Here is a 26145-nt window from a genome sequence, read left to right on the forward strand (position 1 = left end):
TTGGATGTGCCATGGTTCCCAGGTCCCCTGAGCATGGGGATGGAACCTGTAATATGGGGGTGTAACAGAGCAGGGCTTGGGGGGGTGCAGCCAATATGGGTGCCTGGCCCTTTAAGAGCGACCTCACACACCACACCCCCCGCGCGCCCGAGCGCCGAGAGGGGGCGCTGCTCACTTAAGTCCTCCTCCATCCCACCATGCACCGCTCCGCTCCCCCCCCCTCCCGCCATTGTGCCTGGGAGCGCGGGGAGCGCGTGCGGCGGGGCCCATAGGCACGGCTGGGGCTAGAGCAGACGAGAGAGGGGGCGGGCGGCGGCCTAGAGCGTCGACACCCACCGCGGGGGTTCCACACCGCATAGTCCGCCTAAAGCCAGCCTCAAAGCCAGCTCCGTCGGTACCGAGCCCGGACAAAGCCGCCGCCGCCCCGCCCCGCCGCGGAGCCATGTCGGCCAGCAGCCTCCTGGAGCAGGTAGTGAGCCGCGCCGGGCCCGCTAGGCGAGCTCGCGGCTTTGCGGCCTAGCGCAGGGCCGCGGCCTTCCCCCCCTTCCCCTTCCCTTCAGGGCCGCGGCTCCATTGTGCGCGGCGCCGGCACTCACCGCTCTCTGTTCTCTCCTTCCCTGCAGAGACCCAAGGGGCAAAGCAGCAAAGGTGAGAGCATGGGGAGGCGGTGGGGATGGGGGAGTGTGTGTGAGTATGAGTGCTTTGGGCTCATCGGATAACGCGCTGCGTCTGGTCCCCAGTGCAAAACGGAGCCGTGCACCAGAAGGATGGGTTGAATGATGATGACTTCGAGCCCTACCTGAGCCCCCAGGCGCGGCCGGTGAGTACCAGCGAGCGCTGAGGGTCGGCTTGGGTTGATATCCCCGCGTTTCCCCATCTCCATGGGTTGTATTTGGTGTTTGGCAGCTTCCGTCCATGTATATGCTGCTCTATATGTGTGTTTGGTTGGTATCCTCGTGTTTCTCCATCTCTATGGGCTGCATGTGGTGTTTGGCAGCTTCCTGACCACGTATATGCTGCTTTACGCATATGTTTGGTTGGCATGCATGTGTTTGGTTGGCATCCCTGTGTTTCTCCATCTCCGTGGATATTTGGCAGTTTTCTGACCATGTATATGCTGCTTTTTACATGTGTTTGGCATCCCTGTGTTTCTCCATCTCCACGGGTAGTTGGCAGCTTCCTGACCATGCTGTGCTGCTTTATCCATGCATTTCTCCATGCAGAAAGCACTTGGTTGTGCTGGATGAGTGATAAAGGGTTTAGCAGCAGTTTGAGGGTGCAGGCAGTATTCAGCTCCCTTCTTTAGTGTAACCGCCTTAAAGCTGCTCTTTCAGTCCTGCTGGTGTGGCCTTGGTTCCCTCCTGCGTTTTGGTTGTTGCTCTTTATGCTCTTTCACTTTTAGCTCTGTTCCTTGCTGCCTTCTGGGTCTTCGCACTGTGTGAGCTCATGTACAACCCCTGTTGTAGAATCACTTCCTGCACTGCACTTGTGCTCCAGGGGCTTTGGGAGGATGGGTTCAAGGCTCTCTCTCCAGGTGGACCAAAAGGGTCTTCTCTTGTTTGACACCAAAACCCTACATGGGATAATGGTCTTCTTGAGGCCTGTTAGTTAGAACAGCTCCTGAAAAGCACTTGCAGCTCCTTTTCCTTTCACTTTGGGTCAAGATCTGCTTTGCTGTTAACTGGGGTCTGCTTGTTTCTCTCACTGAGCATTGGAGAGTGACCCAGAGCAGATGGAGTTCAGCTGATGAGTTGGGACAAGTGAGTGGTGGAGATACTTCATTCCCTTTGGCTCTGCTTCCCTCTCCACTTGTGATTAGTCAAAAGGAGCTGTTCCACAAGGGTTTTCCCTCTTTTGTGCTGAAGAAATGAACCTCCAAAGTCTTTAAGAACCTGTCAGTTCTTCACAGTCTTCAGGATTCATTCAGATAACTCCCTGCATTCAGCTCCCTCAATGGAAAAGCTTAAGTTCACCTGAATAAGGTGGGAGAGTGTGGTCACTTTCTCAAACCATCAGTCAAAGCACCTGCTTCCCCAGTGGCTGTTATTTCATGGTGAGGTTTTGCCATTCCAGCTTCCTTCTGCATGTGGAGATGTATTTCCTGCCAAGTGTAGTTTTACTTCAGTCTGCTAAAGAGAATGGAGGTGATCACAGTGTTGGAAACAAAGTGGTTTGCCCTATTTTGTATGGATGATGAAGAACTTCTGATGGTTCAGTTTCTCTTTTGCTTGTGTCACAGTGGTAGAAACATGGTTTAAAACTTGGGAGATAATGGGAGCATGACCCACAGAGGAGCTGCTTTAGGAATACAGCAGGAGCGAGGTTAAACCATCATGTGAACAGTGAAAGGAGCTTTAGGGTGACTTTATCTCAAGCTCTTTACTATGAGGGTGCTGAGGCGCTGGCACAGGGTGCCCAGAGAAGCTGTGGCTGCCCCATCCCTGGCAGTGTTCAAGGCCAGGTTGGACACAGGGGCTTGGAGCAAGCTGCTCCAGTGTAAGGTGTCCCTGCCCTTGGAATTGGATGAGCTTTAAGGTCCTTTCAACCCAAACCAGTGTGGGATTCTTGCCATGCTCTGTTGGATCTCATCTGTGCTTTGACACTCAGGATAATAGCAAAGAAATCCCCAGGGTCAATCTGGAGAGGGCTTTTTCTGGAGATGGGAAAGGGTGTTACAGTTGGAGCTCTGAGAAAGGAGTGCAGTGCAGCCCAGTGCCACAGAGTAACAGGAGCAGCTCCGGAAGCTCCTCTCACAGAAGCAGGAGGTAACAACTTGGTGAAGTTTCCTGGCTGGAGCTGCTGTCCCAGGTGTGACTGTTACTGGGGAATGAAGTTACTGTGTATCTGGCAGCTCAGATACACGCTAAGTGCAAGCTCAGCAGCAGCAAGGAGTCTGCTTCTGGTCTGAGGTGGAGAAGAACAGGGCATTTGAGGAAATAACTGTCTGAAGAGTCTTAGTCATTGGAGAGAATGGCTTTATTGTCATGCTGAGCAGTAACCCTCAGTTGCAGGGCAGCAGAGCAAGGTGGGGTGTCCCATAGCAGGGGGTAGCTCTGCAAGTCAGGTAATGAGCAGCAGGAGCCTGATTTCAGATGAGTTAAGGAGATTTAAGTGACTTGGCACTGTTCTTGGTTAACAACACTGCTCCATCCTTACCTGAGCCTCACTGGTGAGCACTCTACAGGTAGTAGCTTGATGAATGCTGTGTTAAAGCACCTCATCAAGTTAAACATGTCACCTCTAAACCTTTTCTAACAAGGGGAGAAAGTTTAATCTGACACTGATAAGGTTTGAGGGAGAAGCCTGTGGAGAGGAAACAGCTACTCTGCCTGCTGGCCTTGGGGTTTAGCTATGGGCCAATGTGTCTGTGGTCATTAAGCTAATTTTCAGGAGAGTATATTGTTACCCTTATAATTGAACCATAGAATCCCAGCCTGGTTTGTGTTAGAAGGGACCTTAAAGCTCATCCAGCTCCAACCCCCTTCCATGGGCGGGGACACCTTTCACTAGAGCAGCTTGCTCCAACCTGGCCTTGAATTGAAGAGTTGTCTTATGAAGAGACTTTGCTTGTTACACATGAGTCAGGATCAGTAGTTATGCTTTTGGATACATTGAGTCCTAAAGATTTGCCATCAGTTTGGGTTTAACAGGTCTGAGATCCTTGCTTAGTAAAGCTGTGCTCTGGATCAGATGGAGTTTGCTGTTAACTTGCTTTTGGAGCTCCTTCTTTGGGAGAATGGAAGATGTGGAGAGAGTCTCTCTTGAGTTTTGGTTTATTCAGGTACCATAGAAACCTTTTTGGTGTGTTTTGTGACCAGACCAACCTTGTCTCTGACCACACGAAATAATTTCTGTTCATTGTTGTGAAGTGAGGGCTGAGTTAGCCCCAAACCAGTTGCTTGCCCTTCATTTCCCTTTGCTCTTGTGAGACCCTGCTTGGAGCACTGTCTGCAGTTCTGGTGTCCTCAGCATCAGGACATGGAGCTGTTGGAGCAAGCCCAGAGAAGGCCACGAGGATGCTCAGGGGCTGGAGCAGCTCCTGTATGGAGATGGGCTGAGAACATTGGGGCTGTTCAGCCTGGAGAAGAGAAGCTGCGTGGAGACCTCAGAGCAGTTTCCAGTGTCTGAAGGGGGCTACAAGGATGCTGGAGAGGGGCTTTTCATCAGGGACTGCAGCGACAGGACAAGGAGCTGTGCTTGGCACATGAAAGCATGACTCAAAGAGAACTGGAGCAGTGCCTGCTGTGAGCTGAGCTTTTAACTAGGAGCCAAACCTGCCTCTCATCTCCTCTGCATTGAGCTGGCTGCTCCCAGCTCCAAGTTCTGGGATGGGAATGGCCATTAGCATGGCTCTGAGTGCTCCCCGGAGGGAAACCCATGACACATGGGTTTCATGGAAGCAAATCTTTCTGATGGCTGAGAGTTCCCTCTTTGTAAAATGAGGCATTTGGTTTCCTAACCTCAAGGCTGTTAGGGTATTAAAAAGGAGATCGAGGCATGGAGCAGCTCTTTTCCCTTCACTCTCTGGATCTGGAGCCTGCATGCATGTGCTGCTGCTGTCACTGTCTTCCTAGTGAAACCCTGTTGATTCCTCCCCATTCCCAGGTGTTTCTGCCTGCAGCACTGGAGTAGTGTGTTGAAATCCCTGTTTGTTTGCAAGTTCTTGGGTTATTAGGAGCTCTGAAACTTTAAAGTGTGGGGGTAATGCTGTATTCATTGGTCACCAGTTATTAGGCACAATCCTTGCTTTGGCAGCATGCTTCTACTCACCTTTTCCCTCCATATTCCACTTGTATCTGCATCCTTGTCCCAAACCTTCCCTCAAACATCAGAGTAAGGGCTGATAAGTACACTGCATGGGCAAGAAAAGCCCTCTTTGGTAGTAGCTACAAGAAGTAGAAGATAGGAAGATACTGGGTTTATTGCTTGAGCCTGTGTCCATGTCCCACGTTGAATCATTTAGGTTGGAAAAGACCTGTAAGATCATGGAGCCAGGAGCACGGAGCGCTCCCATCTCAGCACTGGGAAGCTTGCTGAGCCTTTGTGTGTAAGGTTTTTTGGCAATGAAACAGTTTGTAGAGCACTTCTAACACAGGAGGTACTTCAAGGCCGGGCCCTACGGTAGGCAGAGGTGGGGCACAAGAAGTCCAAGCTGATTTTTATTCATGTTTCTTCAGCTCAGTTCTCACCATTCAGTGCTTATCGCTTGCTGTATGATGTTTCTTTTTCCTTTCCAGAATAATGCCTACACTGCAATGTCAGATTCCTACTTACCAAACTACTACAGTCCTTCCATCGGATTCTCCTACTCCTTAGGCGAAGCTGCCTGGTCTACAGGGGGTGATCCACCCATGCCCTACCTAACCTCGTACGGACAGCTGAGCAATGGGGAGCCCCACTTCCTCCCAGACGCGATGTTTGGGCAGCCAGGGGCTCTTGGCAGCACTCCCTTTCTTGGGCAGCATGGCTTTAACTTCTTTCCAAGTGGGATTGACTTTTCCGCTTGGGGGAATAACAGTTCTCAGGGACAATCCACTCAAAGCTCTGGCTATAGCAGCAATTACGCCTATGCCCCGAGCTCGCTGGGGGGGGCCATGATCGATGGGCAGTCAGCTTTTGCTAATGAGCCTCTCAACAAGGCTCCTGGCATGAACACCATCGACCAGGGGATGGCAGCTCTGAAACTGGGCAGCACCGACGTCACCAGCAGCGTTCCCAAAGTCGTCGGCTCCGCTGTTGGGAGTGGATCTATCGCCAGTAATATCGTGGCATCCAGTGCTCTGCCTCCAGCTACTATCGCTCCTCCAAAGCCAACCTCCTGGGCTGACATTGCCAGCAAACCGGCTAAGCAGCAGCCCAAGCTGAAGACCAAGAACGGCATTGCTGGCTCAAGCCTCCCACCGCCTCCAATAAAACACAACATGGATATTGGGACTTGGGATAACAAAGGCTCGGTGGCAAAAGCCCCAGCACAAGCCTTAGTGCCGAACATGGCGCAGCAGCCAGCCCAGGCCTCCCCCCAGCCTGGGGGGCAGCAGATCACCCCCAGCCCCCCAGTGGCACCGGCCTGCAGTGGGCAGCAGCCCCAGCCCCTGCCCGTGCCGCAGCCTCAGCTGCCGGTGCCGGTGCCGGCGGCTCAGCCCACCCGCTGGGTTGCCCCTCGGAACAGGGGCAGTGGCTTTGGTCAGAACGGGGTGGATGGGAACGGTGTGGGGCAGGCTCAGGCCACGGCTGGTTCTGCTCCTTCGGAACCTCACCCCGTTTTGGAGAAGTTGAGGTCCATCAACAACTACAACCCCAAGGATTTTGACTGGAACCCGAAACACGGCCGGGTTTTCATCATTAAGAGTTACTCGGAGGACGATATCCACCGCTCCATTAAATACAACATCTGGTGCAGCACGGAGCACGGCAACAAGAGACTGGATGCTGCCTATCGCTCCCTCAATGGGAAGGGCCCCGTGTACTTACTCTTCAGTGTCAACGGTAGTGGTCACTTCTGCGGAGTAGCAGAGATGAAATCTGCTGTGGACTACAACACGTGTGCGGGTGTGTGGTCCCAGGACAAGTGGAAGGGACGCTTTGATGTCAGGTGGATTTTTGTGAAGGACGTTCCCAACAGCCAACTGCGGCACATCCGCCTAGAGAACAACGAGAACAAACCAGTGACCAACTCCAGGGACACTCAGGAGGTGCCTCTGGAGAAGGCTAAGCAGGTGTTGAAAATCATTGCCACCTACAAGCACACCACCTCCATCTTCGATGACTTCTCACACTATGAGAAACGCCAGGAGGAGGAGGAAAATGTTAAGAAGGTAACTTTGTGTGTCTGTCTCTGGCCTCAGCCCAGCCTGTAAAGGCAGGGGCTTGTCAACAAGCTTGGTGGGCATCCCTGTGCCTCATAGAAGCTGCTACCCCAGCCTTTGGGGTGGGAATGGGTGCTAAGGCAGAGCAGTGTGAGGAGGCTTGCCCAGGCCCTGCCTGCAATCCACTGTCCTTTCATTGCTTTAGATCCTCCTGGATTCTACACACGCTGTATTCCTGTGCTATTGTCAGCTCCTGGATGGGAACAGTTTGAAGTAGGAGACTGGGGGGGGCAGGGGGGAATAGGGGGAGTTGTTAGGAAGCAGCCACTTAATCCATCCCCTACTCACTGTGGAGGCAGTGTCACAGATGCTTCCCACCACTTGGAAGCCCTTCAGGAGCACAGTTCCTGTTCCTCCCCAGGCAATCTATTTCTATGCTTCATTACCCTTCCTCTTGAAGGCTTTGTCTAATGCCCAACCTGCGTTTCCCTCGCTGCAGCTCAGGTCTGTGACTGCTTCTCTTCTCTCTGGTGAGTGCCAGTGGTCATTCTGCTCCTCCTGGCAGAGCTTGGCTGGGTCTGAAGCTGGTGTCTGAAGCCTGCAGCAGCGCTGGTTTGACCATCAGCTCCAAGCCTGCTGTCATTGCTTCCTCAACAGGAGGATTGCTGCTTGACATGGGTCTTACTGGCGTTGGTCCCCTCTTGCTGAACCTCCCCATCATTGAGATCTGGCTTGTATTTGATCAAAACAGTCGTTAAAATGAGCATTAGCAATACCTAAAGGCACAATAAGAAAACTGGAGAGGGGCTTTGAGCAAGGGATGTAGGGATGGGACAAGGGGGAATGGCTTTAACCTGCCAGAGGGGAGATGGAGATGGGGTCTTAGGAAGGAATTCTTCCCTATGAGGGTGCTAGGAGACTGGAATAGGTTGAACAGAGGAGCTGTGGCTGCCCCATCCTTGGCAGTGCTCAAGGCCAGGTTGGACACAGGGGATTGGAGCAAGCTGCTCCAGTGGAAGGGGTCCCTGCCCGTGGCAGGGATTGGAGCTGGAGGAGCTTTAAGGTCCCTTCATCCCAACCCAGAGCACAGCTTTCTGCTGGTTTCCCCATACACTGGGGTGATCCCATTCTGTACCCAGTCCCCTGCCACTACCAGCACTTGAAGCAAGGATGTAAGGGAGGAAGGAATCCATTGCAGGCTGTCAGCTTGCTTTTTGTGAGAACCTGGATATTTTGTATACCTTCACATCCCTAAATTGTTCCACTTTGGTATCCAGCCTGTCCTCAAGTGGTGATATCCCTTTTACTAAGGTTTGGAATGCAGTCAGAGATGTAGTTGTGTGCAGTGCATCTTGGGAAGTAGGACTTCTCATATGCTCCAGGTCTGACTTTAGGCAGACCTTGGCACAGTGGGAGAATGGAAGAGGATATTGCTGATGGATGGATGGGAAGAGTTAATCCTGGGTAAATGGGATCAGGTAGTGAGCAGAAGGAAGAGCAGCAGAGTGGGGAGGGCAGAAAGTGGACAGATCAATGGTCTCTTCTACTGGAAAGCTGCTGCCTTTGCAAGTTGTGATGCCTGAACATTAGTGGGTATTTAAACAATAGTGGGTATTTAAACCATGGCTTAGCAATTGTCTTAGCACTGCAGACCACCTGTATCAACTTTCCTGTTGCATTTTGAAGGGTCTTCCTCCTTCAGTGTCTGTTGGGGATGTGCTAGCATCTCAGGGGCAGAATGATGGGCATTCAGTGCCTGCTGAGTGACCTAAGTGTTATGGATTCCAGTGTGGCACAGTGCAGCAGCAGTGTTCTTTGGAAGGAAACTTAGTCATCCATCTCTGGAATCCCTAGGCAAGGAGGGGATCTGGTACATAAGCCCTTGGTGTGTGCTATTTGCCGTATACTCACTTGGTTGCAATATCTCCCTTGGAGCATCTCAGGTCATCACCTGCCTTAAAGCCAGTTCTTATGTCTCTGCCACCAGGCTTTGGTGACAGGATGTTCATGTTCCTCATTCCTTGGAGCTGAAATGGACAGGTCAGGGTGGAAAACACTGAACTCATGCTCTTGCTCATCCTTTGCTGTTGCCTCTGTGCATCCTGGCCTCCGAGGCTGCTCTCCATCTGTTTGGAGATGGATCTCTTTGCTCTGCTTATCCAGTGTTTAAAAAAGTTGGATGTTTTCCTGATTCCAAATGCTGAAGCTGACTCTCAGTGTGATCCTACCTGGAGCAGGTTAAGACTCCTTGAAACCCGTAACAGCAGCTTTCCTGATAGAGCACATCACCACCTTGTTCCCTTGCTCTTAAAGAAACCCAAAATCACCACCACCACCATCCCCAGCCCATAGTAATGCACTGGGATTTCTAGGAATGGTGCAGTGACCATTTTAGATTGGGATCTGCTTTCACATGCAAGGTTCACAGCTTGTGTCTTGTGGAAAAGCAATACATGTGAACTCTAAAGGAAGTTAATGGACATTTGTTCTGCCATGGGTTGGGATACTTGGCTCCTTGTAGCTTCAAGGCATTTTAGGAAGTGTATCCCATGAAGCCCAGCCCTGCTCTGTCCCTTCTCGGCTTGGAGCACTCTGCTCTCAAGTTTGCCCTTGATTCAAGCCATTCTGCAGTGGGACTTGAATCAGGATGAGCTGTGCAAGATGGGGAGGGGGTTGTGGGTGTTTCCATGCTGGGGTATCCCAGGAAAAGACTGGATTCCCGGATTGGAGCTGCTGTTCCCAAACAGGAGATGCTTTGTGTCTATGCTGCCACCATCTGCTGCTTGAAGGGGGGTATTCATAGTGACAAATGTCACTGCTACCCTTAGGAAAGAGAACTTAAGGGCACACTAAGTGGTGTTTTAGGAGCCTGTTTGGAGGTGTCAGACTATGTACCACTTGCTATAAAGAATGAATGCTTTGGGGGGTGTTTTGCAAGGCTCTTTATTTCTTATCTTCCTCATCTGTAACCTCAGAGGGGAGAGGAGAGCATATTCCCTTCACTGTTCCCTGCAGGATGAGCTGGTGCTGTCTTCTGCTGTTATGGTCATCCTGGTTAGTGCTGCCTTTGCTTTGGCTTTACCATACCCACCAGGCCAGTGGTTCTGCCTTACAAACCTGGCTTCCTGAACATTGCACATCCAGGTGAAGCCAAGTGTTTCCTGTGACAGCAGAGGAATTCTGCTTGCACTCCCAGCTCCTTTATTCCATGCTCCCAACCAAGGTGATTTACCTTTGCCTGCTCCAGACCTTGCCCACAGTGCAGTTTGATGGATGCACCTGGACAGAATTCCCTTGCTTCAGATACCCTCCACTGCAATGCACCCAGTTCTTTTCCATTTCTTTCCAGGCTTTTTAAACCCTCTGCATCTGAGTCCATGCTCATGGATTTGCCCAGCAATAGAGGAAACAGAAAACAAGCTGCTCCTTGGAGTTTGGTACAGTCTGTTTGACAGAAGGATGCCTTTATGCTTATGACAGTTTTAAGCCAGCACTCCAAAGCCCTTTACAGCATCCTTGTGTGGTTTTGGTTGTGTTCTAGCTTTGGTTAAGCAGGGGAAGTTTATGTAGCATCCTGGCCTTAGGAACTGATTCCTTACTCATTTGGTGTGGGCAGCACTTGGTGTCCCTTCTCAGCCAGGTCACCTTCACCTTGGTTGGGTGAGTTCAGCTCCAGCTGGGAGTACCCTGAGCTGATCCTGCTGGATATGTGAATGGCCTTCATTCTGAGCATACTGAGGGTGCTGAGGCCCTGGTACAGAGAAGCTGTGGCTGCCCCATCCCTGGCAGTGCTCAAGGCCAGGTTGGACACAGGGGCTTGGAGCAAGCTGCTCCAGTGGAAGGGGTCCCTGCCCGTGGCAGGGGTTGGAGCTGGAGGAGCCTTAAGGTCCCTTCCAACCCAAACCATTCTGTGCTTCTGTGACTTCAGATTAATGTCTCTCTTTAAGACATTGCTGTTCCCTGGTTAAAACTGCCTCTTGGTGGAGGGTTTGCAACAGTTTTGGAGCTGAAAGAAGATGCTTTCTTCTCTTCTGTCTCATGTGAAGTGTTATGTGACAGGTACTCATTTAGCAAGCTGCTTGTTCTGTGCCCTGCAGGCATTTTCACTGCAGTTAATGGAGTCCCCTCGTTTGCCTGGATGGTTTTGGTTGTACCTGCCTGTACTGTCTTGCTTTTAGGGCATGAACTAGTGCCTTGTGGCACCAAGTGCTGGCCTCCTGCCACAGAGCAGTGCCATCCTGCTTGTACTGATACACAGTCACCCAGGCTCTCACAGTATTGGCCTTATCCAAGCTGATGACTCAGGCAAATCCATCTCCTCTTGTCCTTTCAGGAGATGCTGTATTGGGTGTATGTGTGTTTGTTGTAGCATGAAAGACTTCTGTTCCCTGCATAAATTTTGCCCTGTGGGACATGGCTCTCTCTATAGAAGGGTGATTGTACATGTTTCTTCATGTGATCAAGTGCTTGGATCACGGATGCGAGTTGGCCCCTTGTGGGGTTCTGTGGATGTTGGGCTTTCCTCCCAATTGGTTTTGCTTCTTAAACCAAAAGGTATTTCCTGCTCTGACAAAGTCACTTTTATGTGTGTAGCTCCTGCCTTCGTTGTTGGGGGTGAGCTCTGTTACGTGGCTGGGAGGTAGGGTGAAGGTGTCTGAACATAACCACATCACTCTGATGCTCATCCCCTTTCCTAGGTGAGACAGGCAGGGATGGAGCTTTCCTCCCTTAACTCTGCTGGCTTTTGAAGGCTGACAACAGGAACACCTCAGGCTGGGGTTATAAATCCCAAGTGAGAACTAGAGGCTCTTTGTGATGAACATAGGAAGGGATGCACCATCCATCACTTGTGCTGTGTCTGGGCACAGCTGAGGCAATGGGCTGCTCTGACTCCTCATCTCTGAGGCCTTGGAGACGTGGGCACATGGAAATCTGTGCTGCTTTGCTGCATTGCAAACACACACCCTGTGTGTGACAGGCAGTGGCATCGGGAGGAGAATTCCAACAGCCAAATACACCGTATCGTGGGCAAGTGGGGCTGTTGAGCAAGGTCTGTGATGAGCAAGAGTGTGTGTGTGCGTGTCTTGAGGCCAGGGTTTGCTTGCTGCCTGTCTCAGCCCTTTGGAGAATGATGCTGGGAGCACAGACTGGACTCCAGTGACGTGATCTCGTGCTGTTCCTCTGTGGGGCAGTGATGCATTTTGCTTTAGGACCCTCTCACTTTGAAGCTGAGGTTGCTTTCTGGCTGTATGGATGTCCTCAGGCTGGTCAGACAGGTCCAAATAAACCAAGTTGATCTGCTGCACAGCTCTTGGGCCTTCTCCAGACCCTCCCTTTGATGATAAGCACCTCTGGAGCGTGGCAATGAGATCCTTACCTTTGCCCAAGGGGTGTTGAGGTTCAGTGTTGGTTGTTAAGCAAGGTAAGAGCCTCTGAACAGATTTATCACCTCTTGTCATCCTTCTGGGTCCAATCTTATGGGCCTTCTGATGTTGTTGGCTGCGTAAGGAGAAAACTTAAACTCTCGTCTGCGTTCTCCACCCCCTCTTTCAGTCACAATGATGAGGACTGGGCATGGGACATTGCTGCAGCCCCCAGGGACTGCCGTCATGAATGGCAGGAGAGCTTTGATAGGTGGAAGCAATCTGAGCTGTTTCCCAGTGGATCAGTAAGACATGGCTCAGGTCTAATGAAAATGAAGTCAGAACCACTTCCTGATGCAATCTCTGCTCTCCAGGGACTGGATACCAGGGCAAAGCCCAGTGTGTGCATGCAGATGCTGCTCTGCCCTCTCCTGGGCTGTCCTGGAGCTGTAGGTTCTGTCATCCCCCAGCCCATGATTTCAGAGCAATGAGTGTCATGGCTTCAGGCTGAAAGAGAGGAGGCTGAGCTGAGCTCTTAGGCAGAAGCTCTTCCCTGTGAGGGTGCTGAGGCGCTGGCACAGGGTGCCCAGAGAAGCTGTGGCTGCCCCATCCCTGGCAGTGCTCAAGGCCAGGTTGGACACAGGGGCTTGGAGCAAGCTGCTCCAGTGGAAGGGGTCCCTGTCTGTGGCAGGGGTTGGAGCTGGAGGAGCTTTAAGATCTCTTCCAACCCAAACCATTCTATGAGCCAGGAAGGACAAATGTTTACAGCATCACTGACCTTTGCTGAGCCTTCTTGTAGATCTGTTCGCTTCTTTGCTGTGATTTGGGTGCTCTCTTGATACTCCCTAACCCCCAGGGACCAGGATGTCCTCATGGGACCTGTGGCAGTTGGGCTGGGGAGATGAGAGAGTGAAAGTCCTTCAGGCCCTGGCTACCTGTGTTTCTATAGAGGAGACAGCAAGCTCCTGAGGATGCTGTTTGCAGCTGTGATGGAAGGGAACAGTAGTTGTGGGGCAAGCATTAAAAGCAGGAGGGTCTAAACAGCACACTGGGTTGATAAAAACTGGGCTATGATCACCCCTGAAGTGAAGATGTTCACTGTGGTCTCCTCTTTAGCATGGGGCCATCTGCTCCAACCTCTTCTGAAGGTGATGCCTTTACTTTCCCAGTGAGTAATCGGGGTCCATCTGCTCAGCTGTGGGGTGATGTGCACGGTAGGACCCTCAGCCACCATCTGCAGCCAGCCCAGGACACCAGGACGTGGTCAGAAAGGGGGTGGTTGAACCTGGCCACGGCTTACCCCATATTCTCCTTGGGAAGACAGAGGCAGTTGGGGCTTCTCGCAGCAGGAATGGGTCACGTTGCCATCTGGCCTTGGTGAACGGAAGGGACTGAGCCAGGCAGCAGGGGAGGAGCAGGACTTGGCACCTTCCTTCTGGTTTCCATCCTTCTTTTTCTCCTTCATGTTCAAGACCAGCTTTGCTTCCACCTTTGCACTTTGTGCTCTTGTGCAGTGATTTAGGTAACAGATTTGGGCAGACTTAGTGGAGCAAAGTCACCTTCATTCTCTTCTATGTGGGGCACATATTCTTGAAGAGATACCTGCTTTCATCTACCTCTCTCCTCAGCAGCTGCCCATCTGTACATGGTATCACACAGGGCTCATGGAGAGGCTGGAGCCTGGCGTGGATGAGCATCCATCCTTCGAGCTGGATGCAAGGCATCTGTTCTTAGCAACCGTCTTGGCTTGGTGTCTAACAGTACACAGCTATCCATGCTGTTAGCCCAGGATGGAAGCTGGAGACGAGCTCTCCCTGGCTTTACCTGTGCCAGAGGACACTGGTCCTTTGAGCAGCCTGAGTGCCTCTGCCCACCATGGGGCAGCATCCTCACCTGAGACAACCACTGAGCTCCAGCACTGTCCCTTGTGAGGGGCAGAAGGGAGAACCCACATCTCACTGTGCCAGGGGCACCTCCTGTTTTACGTTGCTTTGGAGGTGGGATGGGCTTGGCATCTCCTGGGGCTGGGGAAGGTGGTATTGATTCAGCTGAGAATGGCACTCTGAGTGCAGGCTGGCAGCATCTCTGGAGCCTTTGGGGTAATGTGGACACACTTCTGTGCAAAGCTGCTCTGTTAAACCAGAAGAGACCAGCCCATGGTCCTTGGCACAGAGAGGGTGTCACAGCCCTTCCTGGGTGTATGTGGTTCTGTGCTGCCTGTTGGTGCAAAGGTTCATCCAGAGAGATGGGGATGAATACCAAGGGGGTGGAAGGAAGGTCCTCTGCATAGGAACACCCTTTCTGCAGAGAAGGGTGCTCCATCCCTGGCAGTGTTCAGGGCAGCTTGGATTGGGCTTGGAGCAACCCGCTCTGCTAGAAAGCATCCCTGCTGATGGAACTGCAAGAGCTTTATGGTCCAACCCAACCCATTCCATGAATCCATGGCTTTGGTGGTGTGGGTTAGGGTTAGGATTCAGGTCCATGTGTCCCAACGATGCTGTGTGCAAACAGGGAATTGCAACTGCTCTTGTCTAACATCTTCTTTCCTTTTGCAGGAACGCCAAGGCCGGGTGAAGTAAATGGCCATTGCCTCCCCCCAGAGACTGCAGCAGAGATTGCATCCCAGCTACCTGCCCCGGAGAGAAAGAATGAGCAAAGCAGCCCAGAGAGAATTAGGACTTCTTTGGTTTGTCTTAATTTCATTGACTTCAAAGAGACCTTTTCCAATCTTTCAGTTGCAAAGGAAAAAGGATTGGAAATTCACCAGACATAGGACTTAAAAACCACAAAAAGGACAAAAAAAATCCCTTCTAGGTAGAGTAGAGGTAAAAACCTGTCCCTTTTTTTTTGGCTTTGGTTGTGATTTCCCAGCAGCCGCTTTGGGTTTTGTAAACATTTTACATCTGTAAAATGTTTTTGTCTTTTTCCTATGTTCTTTTGGGGTTTTTGAGGCCTACAAGTGGCATCTGCCTTTTGGTTTCCTCTCATTTTTAAGCCCCAACGCTTCCCTTCCACCCGTTTATGCCTCCTTCCCCTGGTTCTGCCATTTGCACTTGGGACACCACTTGGAACATCCAGCGCTGCAAGTGGAATAACGTTGGTTCTTTCTTCCCCCCATCCCATGGCCTGGAAGAGGAGGAATCCCAGGAGGAAGTCGGGGGTTTGGCCTAAGAACAATGGAAGAGCAATTGTCCACAAGGTTGTGTCTTAAAGGTGGTTCATTTTCTCCTTTGTTCCTCCAAAGTCAAGCCCTAGGAGTCCTCAGCGATGTTCTTGTGCATTATACAGATGGAGTCTGGATTACTTTGAGTTTTGGAGGCTGAGACCAGTGGTAAAAACGTGTTTTGGTTACAGGAAGATGGATTTTGAACACACACAAAAAGAAGAACTCTTGTAAACTGTGTAGTGAATCTGTTCCTTCAGTTTCTTGTTGAGCCGCTGAGGAATGGGCATTGCCTTTCTTTTCACCATTAATCACTTCTCAATAATAAACGTGAGATCCTGTTGAGCATCACTGGTGTCTGCTCCTGCCTTCCCAGCACTCCCTGCCCTAGGGCAGTACCTTCTCTATCCCCCCTGCATGTTCAGGGCACTGAGCAAGTTCCCAAGGCCCAGGGAAGTTGTGGATTGGGATCATTGGGTTGGGTTGAAGGGGACCTTAAAGCTCCTCCAGCTCCAACCCCTGCCACGGGCAGGGACCCCTTCCACTGGAGCAGCTTGCTCCAAGCCCCTGTGTCCAACCTGGCCTTGAGCACTGCCAGGGATGGGGCAGCCCCAGCTTCTCTGGGCACCCTGTGCCAGCGCCTCAGCACCCTCACAGGGAAGAGCTTCTGCCTAAGAGCTCAGCTCAGTCTCCCCTCGGGCAGGTTCAAGCCATTCCCCTTGGCCTGGCCCTACAGGCCCTTGTCCCAAGCCCCTCTCCAGGTTTCTTACCACCTGCTTAGGTATTGGATTATCCGGCTCCTTCCAAGTGTGTGCATCAGAGACTCGTTTGTATCCCAGATAAGCTCCCTGTGGAAAATTGCTGATGGTCAAGAAATCACAAGGAAGACAATCCTGCTGCATTAACAGTATCTTGGCTGTTAACTCATCTCTGGGAGCAGGCAGGGGCTGGAGCCTCTTGGTGAGCCTGGCTTCCCACCAGCAATCCTCACCCCCCTCTATGTCCTCACATCCCTGGTTAGTTCTTTCTGTCCTCAATTCTCCTACAGCTTTGGCCTCTCTTTGCCCTCTCGGCTGGCCAAAAACCCGGATTCCTCACTGCTGTCCTCATGGATTTCAGTGGGAGCGCAAGACCTGGTGCTTTGTGATGCTAGAGGCACTTGGGCTGGATTGAAGCCAGTGAGTTGTCTTTTGGGAGGATCATGATTGTTGAGTATCAGGAAAAGCCAGAGGGGCTTTTCTGACAGGTTGGTCACGCACTTTGTTCCTCGTTTTGGTCTTGAAGCAGCAGCCCAAAAGAGAGATGAGAGGAAGATGTAGTGTGAAAACCAGCCCTGGTTCACCCCAAACTGGAGAGGGGAGACAAGAAGAGGTAGTTTTGTACATCACTCATAGCCAGGCTATGAGCGTTACCAGATACTTGGGTCAGATGTGCCCCATCCCTGGCCGTGTTCAAGGCCAGGTTGAGAGGTACTTGGAGCAAGCTGCTCTAGTGTAAGGTGTCCCTGCCCGTGGCTCTGGATGCGCTGTAAGGTCCCTTCCAACCCAAACCAGGCTGGGATTCTGAAGCTCGTTAATGTCCTCTGTGTTCCCCCTTCCCACCCTATCACCTCTGAAGGCAGCTCCTGGACCTGGTGTCTCCGGTGCCAGGAAGGCCTGGAAGGCTCCGTGGGGCAGAGGAGGAGGGGATGATGCTCTGAAGCGCGGTGGGGGATGCTGCGGGTCTGCAGGGGTCCGTGGGGTTGGGGGTCCCCGGTGACGGCTGCAGTACCGCGCTCTCCCGCCAGGGGTCGCTGCAGCGCCGCGCCCGCTCCCAACCGCCAGGGGGCAGCAGCGAGTCAGGCAGCGCGCCCTTACGGTACTTGCGTACGACCCGTGCGTACATACATGTACATACGTACACATACATGTGTGCAGGGGGCATGCAGCTCACATGCGTACACATGTATACATGTACTGAACCATCTGGCTCACATACATGAACATCCATTTGCTGCGGGGACAAGGGACACTGGCCTTCAGCAGCACACCCAGCATCCTCCTCCTCATCCAATGGGAAGAGGTCATGGGCACACACAGTGGGGTTCCATGGGGGGAGATGATGGGATGGGATGGGATGGGATGGGATGGGATGGGATGGGATGGGATGGGATGGGATGGGGGGTTCCAAAGCTTTTCTAGATAGATCTAAATCCCAGCTGCTGGAGTCAAGGTACGGAGCAAGAGCTGGGGCAAAGGATGGAGAAGCCCAATGGAGACGTGTTTGGGGTGATGTGCCTCATCCATGGCTTACATTCCCGTCCCTGGGGTACAGGACGGGGTGATGTTGGATTCTCTGATGTCCACTGGGAGATTCCCATGGGGATGCTTGGATCCCATCCCAAGCAGGCAGGTTGGGGAGGGGGATGCTCAGGCATTCCCTATCCGGGAGGGGGAGGAACGAACCTGCAGAGCAGAGGAAGCACCACTTCAGGTTTGAAAAGCACCAAAACCCACGACAGGAAACCCAGATTGTACCAGTGCAGATGGGAGTGGAAACAGCTCTCAAGCTGCTCGCTCTGCCTTCCCCCTTACTCCAGATACAGCTGCGTTACTGGGGGCCAATGGGGCTGAGGTAAAGCATCTTCTCCCCCCATGTTTCCCATGATGGGGATGATGTTCCACGCGATGCTGTAGGATGCAGCTCTGCATCCGTACCGGGGGTGGATGGTACCAAGGGCTTGTGTTGGGGATGCTGTGGGCAGCGCAGGGCGGTGGCTGTGATGAGTTGTAACGGCCTCTGCATGCACCGAGGCAAAGCCACATCCTGCAGTGGGGCAGGGATTGGGGGGGGGGGGGTAAAAGGGGAGGGATTTAGGGGAGGAAACATCAACCCCCTTCCCTTGTGCCTCAGTTTCCCTTCTCTGCACCACACCAGGGCTGCAGCGCCCACATCTATGGGGCGGGAGGGGGGGGTGAAGGTGATGTGGGTCTGGGTGCCCCTGGTCCGTCCCCCCCCGGCAGGATATGGTGGGAGGTGCTTTGCTTGTCACCCTCTGAGTCACCCCGTGTCCCCACACCTGCTGCTTCCGCACCCCCCAGCCCCATCCTCACCCTCCTTCAGCAGGGATGGGAGCAATGGTAGGGAGAGGGGGTAAAGCACCCAAGCTATGGGTGCACCCACCCTCATGGACCCCCCCATGGCCTTTAGGGGTATGGGGGGGGCTGTGTGTCACAATGGTCTCAGCCCATTTCCTCGTTTGGGTAACAGGGGTGTGATGCTCCAACCCCCCCCCCATCACTGGGGGTGCCCATAAGGGTCAGGGATATGGGGGGGGGGCCGTGAGAACGGCAACGGGAGCAGGGGGAGGAAGCACCGGGAAGGGGGGGGCGGCTGCTCCCGGCTCCCCCAGATGTGCCCCTGAGATAGGGCGGCAGGAAACAGCTGCAGGGATTCCTGGTGCTGGGAATGTCGCTGCCGCCTCCCCCCGCCCATGGCCGGGTACCAGCCGGGGGGAGGGGGGGATGCTCTGGGTATCCCGGCTCTGCGGGGGGGGATGCTCCATCCCTGCCTCGGGCACAGGGGCCGAGGGGGTGTCCCCAGGGCTAATCCCCTGCACAAACAGCTCCACATTCCCAAGGGATGGATCCCGTCTCCTAGTGACAGGGCGTGGGGCGGGCAGGACACGGGGACACGAATCACTGCCCCTTTATGGGTGCTCGCTCCTTGGCTTTCCATAGTTTCCCACCCGTTGCATGCACATCCAGCCCCATTCATGGCCTGGCTCTTGTGCTACGTCCCTGTGGTGGGTGAAGGGGTAAACTGAGGCACGGGGCTGTCAGCATCCTGCTGCTCGTACACATCCACGGCAGCTCCCATTTATCCCAACGCACCCCGCAGTGTGGGATCTGCCACAGCACCCGAAGCTCCCCGCACGGATACGGCCCTGGGGACGAGATGGGAAGGAGATTCCCAAGCTGGTTTAGGAAGCCAGAATCCCTTTTCCCCCTTGAGCATCCGTCCAGCACCAAAACTCCCTTGGATCCCGGCCATCCCATCCCATCCCATCCCATGCCCGGGCTGCTTGCTTGGCTTGAGGCACCTCCTAAGCTCCATGACTTGAAGCAGCTCCCCATAGACCCGAGCCAGCCGGGTCTCCCGGCTTCCAGAGCATCCCGAGGGGCTCCGGAGATCCCGGGGGAGGAGGGATTTCTATCCCGGCAGCGGATCCAGATGATCCCTTGAGGCAGAGCCTTTCCCTTTGTCTCTGTTCCTCCCTTCTCCCGTCAACACTTCCAAGCCTCCGGCTTGCCCCCCCCCTCCATAAACGCTCTGTTCCCCCCCCCCGGGACCCCCACGCTCGCCCTCCCTGCCCCATAGCAGCCAAGGCTGACTCCGGCTCTTCCCACCCCGTCCTTCACATCCTGCCACCTGAACCGGCTTATTGAAGGGAACAAACCCATCCATCAAACCAGACCCAAGCCCTAGGGGAAGGGGAAGGGGGGGAACTGCTTCTGCCCCCCCCCCCTTCCCGATCCATGGGGATCTCCACAGGTGGGCAAATTAACGGGAAAGGGGAAAAGCGATGAGGGGGTGTGGGGGGCACGGCCACCCCCCCATGGGAGGTTATGGGGAGGCTTTGCAGCGGTTTGGGGGTGCCCCCAGCTCCTGCTCCTCCCCTGCCCCGTTTGAGCTCCAATACAAAACCCAGTGCGGGCCCTGCTCGCTGTGAAACCGCCGCGCTCCGCGGCATTCCCGCTCCCTTCCCCCGCCTCCTTTCCCTTCCTCCGTGCCAAGAAACCCGCTCCCCCCATTCCCAGGACACCCCAAACCTGGCGCCAGCTGCACCCCAGAAGCGTGGGGATGGGACTCACAACTGGGGGCGATGCGGGGATAACCCCGTCCCACCGCACACCGGGGGGGGGGGTGGACCCCGCGATCGCACCGGACACCCCCGGCTCTGGGAGCGGGGTCTATGGGGCGGTGTAAGGGGGGGGTGATGGTGATGATGATGATGATGATGATGATGATGAAGAGGAGGAGGAGGGGGGAGGAAGGTTGCCTTGGCCACGCAGCGCTGTGTGAATGCATGACGTGCGCAGCGCTGGCGCCAGGCTGTCTGGGGCCGGGAGTTAGATCAACACAGCTGGAGGGCCCGGGCCACAGCTGGGCAAAGGCAGCGGGGCCCCCCCCCGTGTCCCCCCCCCATAGGGGCCTGTGGGAACCGCCGCCAACAAAACCCCCCGGCAAACAAAAGCACCCCCCAACAGACCCCCCCTCCCCCCGCTTCCCATGGGAAATGGGGGGCTGGGGAAGGGGGGGGGGGGACATGGGAATGAGGGAGGCGGCTGGAGGATGGTGCTGGGGGGGGGCTTTAACAGAGGGGTTTTTTTGGGGGGTAAAAATAGTTTTTAAATGTTTTGGGGTTTTTTTATTTAATCTAAAAAGTCTTTTTTTAATTAATTTTTTTTAATTTTTTCCCTAATTTGACTCCATTTCAACCCATTAACTTCTCACTCCTGGATCTTTACTGGATGCTGCTTGGGGGAGGCGGGGGGGGGCGTTTCAAAGGAGGGAACCAACCCCCCCCTCCCCACCCCTCCCAGCGCCCCCAAACTGGGATGTGGGGCAGATGTGGGATAAATCACTGCAGTGGGAAGGTGCGATTTGGTGTCGTGTGCCCCCCCCCCCTGCACCCCCATTACCGGGACCCCCCGTGTGGAACATCCCCCTATAATCAACCCTCCTCAGCTGGGTGTCACCCCCCCATGGACCCCTCCATGTGCCCCATTGGGTACTGGCCACCCTATATTGCTCCAGTGTGGGGCAGCGTTCAGAGGGGGGGTGTTCGCCTTCATCCCCCCTCCATCCCTTGCACTAAAAGCACCCCCCGGCCTATAAATCTCCCCCCCCGCTTTTCCAACCACCCAGCCCCAAACCCCTGCAGGCCTCTCGCAGTCGCTGACCTAAATCTGGTTTCTCCATCCTAACCTCCGTTTTACCGCAATTAATTTTTTTCTGCTGGTCACAAGATAATTCCTGACGCCAGGAAGTCTGGAGGTCAGATGAGAAGCGGATTGAGGAACAGGGCGGCACTAATTTCCCTACAATATAGCCCGGTCAAACCCCTTCGTTTAGGGAAAGGAAAGGAGGGAGGGAACCCCCCACGGTCCTGCCTAAAACCGGGGGGGGGGGGTGTCACTGCCATGGGGGGTTTGGGGGGGCACACACTGGGATTGGGGTCTCCAAAGTGTTTAGGGGGGGAATGCCCCCACGGGGGGGGCGCTGGTTCTGTGTGTGTGTGTGTGTCCCCCTCATAGGGGTCATTTTGGAAGGGGAGGGGGGGCGGTATCTGTCGCTTCATTGCGATGCAAAGGTGGGGTTTAAGGAGTCATTTGCATATAAGGGGCGTGGTTTAAGTTCATTTACATAGAAGGGGTGGGACCATATCGGCCGCCTATATAACAGGCGGCGTGGGGCTGCCCCCTCCCCAGTGCGGGTCCCAAGGCTCCGTTATCCCCAGCGTTAGCGGTCCAGTGTTTCGAGGTGCCGCTGCCTGGAGGTCCCAGCTTCAGCATCCCCCGGCCCCTTCTCCATCCTCCTCCCGCACCATGAAAGCCATCAGCCCGGTGCGGTCCGTCCGGAGCTGCTACGAAGCCGTTTGCTGCCTCTCGGAGCAGAGCTTGGCGATCGCCCGGGGGAACAGCAACAAGAGCCCGGCCCTGGAGGAGCCCATGAGCTTGCTGTACGATATGAACGATTGCTATTCCAAGCTGCGGGAGCTGGTGCCGGGAATCCCGCAGGGCAGCAAGGTGAGCCAGGTGGAGATCCTCCAGCATGTCATCGACTACATCTTCGATCTCCAGATCGTGCTGGAGGAGGGGGGCAAGAGCAGAGACCCCTCTTCTGAGGCCACCCTGCTCTCCTTGAAGGTAAGGGATGCTTCGGGATGGGACCGGGGAGAGGAAATTGAATGGATGCGGTGGGAATAGGGGGACGCGTGGGTACCGCACTCTGAGCCTTCCCCCCGCTTTCCACAGGCGGCCGAGCTCGCTTCCGAACTCTGCTCCAAAGACGAGAGGAGTTTGTGTCACTAACGGCTCCTGCGGCAGGTGAGTGACCCCCCCCCATCCCAAAACCCCCTTCAGCATCCCTATGGATTTACCCCAATAGCGATGCAAACTCCCCCCTCTCCAAACCCCACTTCCCACACCACGAATTCAAGGTTTAAATTGTCTGTTGTCTTCCCCCCTCCTTTTTTCTTCTCCCCCCCCCCGGTGCCAAGCAGCAAACAGCAGCGAGCGGCGGTTCCTGGTTCCTTATCAGCCGGAGGTAAATAGCAGCTTCCTCCGTGGCGCCGGGCTGTCTGCGCCCTACCGGCCCCGGGGGGGAGCGCCTGGGCCCGGCCCCCCCTTCTCCCCACCACCAGCGCAGCATCCCGGCTCCAAGCAGGACCCTCGGACCCCAAAGCGAGCTACTTTAATAGACTGATGAAGAAGCGGTTGTCTGTATATTTTTGGATGATAGCGACGAGTCCTTTATATAAAGTGTTTAATGGGATGGGGATGGGGAGGAATTGGGGGGGAGGTTCGGGGGGGGGGGCACATCCTTGAGTATGAACCCAACTCTTTGGGGCCGTGGCCTCGTGTATTGTGGAGCTCTATACTAGAGTATAACGTTTTTGTACCTTTTGTGCAGGAAGGTGAGTTTCTGCGGACGTGCCTTGTATTTGCCTTTATCGGACTTTTTATAAAAGTTACCGTTTTTGACAGAATAAAAGCGTTTTGGATGCGTGTTTCTGGGGTTGGGGGGTGGGACCCCCCCCCCCACCCTTCCCTAACTTCTAGGGTTACAATAGGAATCTTCTTCATTATAGAATAGCTTTGAAATGTCAGCTCAGGTATGGGAGGAATTAACCCTAGGCTGCTCTCTCCCGGCCCGAGCTGGCTGCCAGCTATTTTGGGTGCTGCTTCTCCTTATCTGATAGGGAAGAAGTGAAGCTGCTGAGCCCCGGGGACCATCTGGAGGTGTAGCTGCAAACAGGGGAGGGGGGGGAAGATGCTTTTCCAAGGGCTTCCCATTCTTTCCCGTTTAAAAAGGGGCTGGATTTGAGCTGAGAGTTTCTGGGCACTCATCAGCGTTGCTTTAAGCCTTGCCATGACCTGGGTGGCATCCAGACCCCCTCCTCCCGGTGTCTAAGGGGGAGCAGCACCCCAGGGAAGGGGTGTTGGGAACAGGAATGCCTTTCCCTCCCCTAGGATCCCTGCTGTGTTTTCCCTTTGGCTCTGGAGCAGATGTGGCCAGTGGCCGGCTGGGCTGCAGCACAGCTGGGCCGGATCCTGCTCCGCAGGGAAGGTGCTGGGGTTAAGTTACATTCCCCACACCTGGAGCACCATCTTTATCCTTTCTGCTGAGCCCTGGGTTTGCTGCTGTGGGTCCTCACCCCATGGCATCGGGATGTGCTGCAGCATCCAGGTGAGCTGGGGCTGCAGGACGGGAGGAGGAGGAAGGAGGCAGGAGGGGTGCTGGGGCACGGGGTGATGCAAACCTTCCCCCATGCACCCTGGCTTTAGCCTCCATCCCCATGACTGCCAGCACCCACCACGCACCCTTTGTGGGCATCCCCATGGGGAAAAGCAGTGTGTGGGGCATCTGGGAAGCACCAATGGGACCGTAAACCCCTGAGAACATCCCTGCCTCCCCAAGGGCAGGTTATCCCTTGGCACCCACGGATGGGGTGGGATGGGCTATTCCTGGTGCAGCAGGAACTGGAAACCACCACTTCTGGGAACTGAGCTCTGTTGCCTAATGGCTAAACCCAAGTTTTTGCCATCTCCATTGGCTTTCAGCCTGGGAGGAGAAGCCAAGGGTGGGGGTAGGGGTGAGGGTCCCCCATGCTGGCCCCTGTGTCATGGTCCTCAGTGCTGATGGACCAAAGGGATTTAATTGGGATGGGTGGGAAGAGCCCCCCAGGAATGAGACAGGGGATGGGGTTGGGTCTCCGTAGGTGTAAAATGGGGCTCTCTGCGGTGTGAGCACCCCAGTTCAGGATGGGTCCCGTGACTGGGGTGATGCTGGTGGAGGTCCTGCACCCATCCATGGGAGCATCCGATGAGCCCAGTTTGAGGCTGGGGTTGCTGGGAGAAGTCGGACAAGCCACTGGGGCTGCAGAGGTGGGGGTCCTGTCCCCATGGGGGCTGTCTCCCAGGAAGCCTCCCTGGTGGATGGATCCCTGTGCCTCGCTTGGAACAGCGCCAGACCATTCCCAAACCCTGGGGAGGGCACAGACCCTGCTTGGCCCCCTGGATAGCTGTGGGGTAGGAGGGGAAGCACAAGCCTTGCCTGGACCCCCAGCCTGCTCCCTGTGACAACACTGGTGCTTGCCTTGGGAGCCCTTAATTTAAACGAAATAGATCCCAAAACACATAAAAGGGGGGAAAAACACGCAACTAAAAGTGGGTGCTGCTCCCTGCCGGGGTTCACTTTGCGGGGCAGATGTAGTGCAAGAAACACCCCCGCTTCCCCCCATATCTGAGCGCTGCTCATCCCAGCTCCATCGCACGGGTGCCAAAGGGAGGATGAGGAGCGCAGTAACTAACCCGGGGGGGGGTGAAGGCCGGTCGTGCCCCAGCCGCGGTGCCGGTGGCCGGGCCGGGCCGGCTTCAATCGCCTCTTGGCAAGAGGCTGAGTCTGATGCAATCGGCCGCGGTTCCCCACCTGTATTTGCCATTGTGTGCCCGGAGCTGTTTGCAGGTGTTTGCTGGCGCCGCGCTGTCTGAGCCGCACTTCCCTCCTCCTCCTCCTCCTCCTCCTCCTGCTCCCGCTGCCTGCCCCGGCCAAGCCCGGCCCCCCCCTCCCCGATCCCAGCTCCCGGCTCCCCGCCAGCCGCGGCGGATGCGGCGCTCACACACGCGTGGGACCGGGAGCGCAGGGATGCGCTCGTGTGTGCCGGGAGCGCGGACACGCGCGGCCGTGCTCGTACACGCGCGTTCTGCGTGGGCGTGCATGCACTTGGACACATGTGCATGCTTGGACACTCGTGCATGCTTGGACACACGTGCATGCTTGGACACTCGTGCATGCTTGGACACACGTGCATGCTTGGACACTCGTGCATGCTTGGACACTCGTGCATGCTTGGACACTCGTGCATGCTTGGACACTCGTGCATGCTTGGGCACTCGTGCATGCTTGGACACTCGTGCATGCTTGGACACTCGTGCATGCTTGGACACTCGTGCATGCTTGGACACACGTGCATGCTTGGACACTCGTGCATGCTTGGACACACGTGCATGCTTGGACACACGTGCATGCTTGGACACTCGTGCATGCTTGGACACTCGTGCATGCTTGGACACTCGTGCATGCTTGGACACTCGTGCATGCTTGGACACACGTGCATGCTTGGACACTCGTGCATGCTTGGACACACGTGCATGCTTGGACACACGTGCATGCTTGGACACTCGTGCATGCTTGGACACACGTGCATGCTTGGACACTCGTGCATGCTTGGACACTCGTGCATGCTTGGACACACGTGCATGCTTGGACACTCGTGCATGCTTGGACACACGTGCATGCTTGGACACTCGTGCATGCTTGGACACTCGTGCATGCTTGGACACTCGTGCATGCTTGGACACTCGTGCATGCTTGGACACACGTGCATGCTTGGACACACGTGCATGCTTGGACACATGTGCATGCTTGGGCACTCGTGCATGCTTGGACACTCGTGCATGCTTGGACACACGTGCATGCTTGGACACCGTGCATGCTTGGACACTCGTGCATGCTGGGTGGTTGGACACACGTGCAGCTTGGACAC

General features: G+C 54.7%; 2 protein-coding genes across 2 annotated transcripts; both read left to right on the forward strand.

The window, feature by feature from the left end:
* The first annotated feature begins 198 nt into the window (after window positions 1–198).
* YTHDF2 (YTH N6-methyladenosine RNA binding protein F2) lies at window positions 199–14918 on the forward strand. Its single transcript, XM_061373557.1, has 5 exons — window positions 199–469; window positions 624–648; window positions 741–820; window positions 5238–6815; window positions 14725–14918. Exons 1-5 carry the CDS (start codon window positions 443–445, stop codon window positions 14746–14748), a joined length of 1734 nt encoding a protein of 577 aa, XP_061229541.1. The 5' UTR covers window positions 199–442; the 3' UTR covers window positions 14749–14918.
* Window positions 14919–21859: 6941 nt separating this feature from the next.
* Window positions 21860–23077, forward strand: ID3 (inhibitor of DNA binding 3). Its single transcript, XM_061373560.1, has 3 exons — window positions 21860–22243; window positions 22352–22423; window positions 22600–23077. The coding sequence occupies exons 1-2, from the start codon at window positions 21923–21925 to the stop codon at window positions 22406–22408; spliced, it is 378 nt and encodes a 125-aa protein (XP_061229544.1). The 5' UTR covers window positions 21860–21922; the 3' UTR covers window positions 22409–22423; window positions 22600–23077.
* The last annotated feature ends 3068 nt before the right edge of the window (window positions 23078–26145 follow it).

The sequence above is a fragment of the Neopsephotus bourkii genome, unplaced genomic scaffold (assembly GCF_033783945.1).
Source record: "Neopsephotus bourkii isolate Nb327-2 ecotype Australia unplaced genomic scaffold, CSIRO-AGI_Nbou_v1 NB_1632, whole genome shotgun sequence".
Classification (NCBI taxonomy): domain Eukaryota; kingdom Metazoa; phylum Chordata; class Aves; order Psittaciformes; family Psittacidae; genus Neopsephotus; species Neopsephotus bourkii.

Coding starts and splice junctions, on each gene's coding strand:
- YTHDF2 (XM_061373557.1), top strand. CDS start 443: ATGTCGGCCAGCAGCCTCCTGGAGCAG. Junction 649..740: donor CAAGGGGCAAAGCAGCAAAG/GTGAGAGCATGG, acceptor TCTGGTCCCCAG/TGCAAAACGGAGCCGTGCAC. Junction 6,816..14,724: donor AGGAGGAAAATGTTAAGAAG/GTAACTTTGTGT, acceptor TTCCTTTTGCAG/GAACGCCAAGGCCGGGTGAA.
- ID3 (XM_061373560.1), top strand. CDS start 21,923: ATGAAAGCCATCAGCCCGGTGCGGTCCGTCCGGAGCTGCTACGAAGCC. Junction 22,244..22,351: donor CCACCCTGCTCTCCTTGAAG/GTAAGGGATGCT, acceptor CGCTTTCCACAG/GCGGCCGAGCTCGCTTCCGA.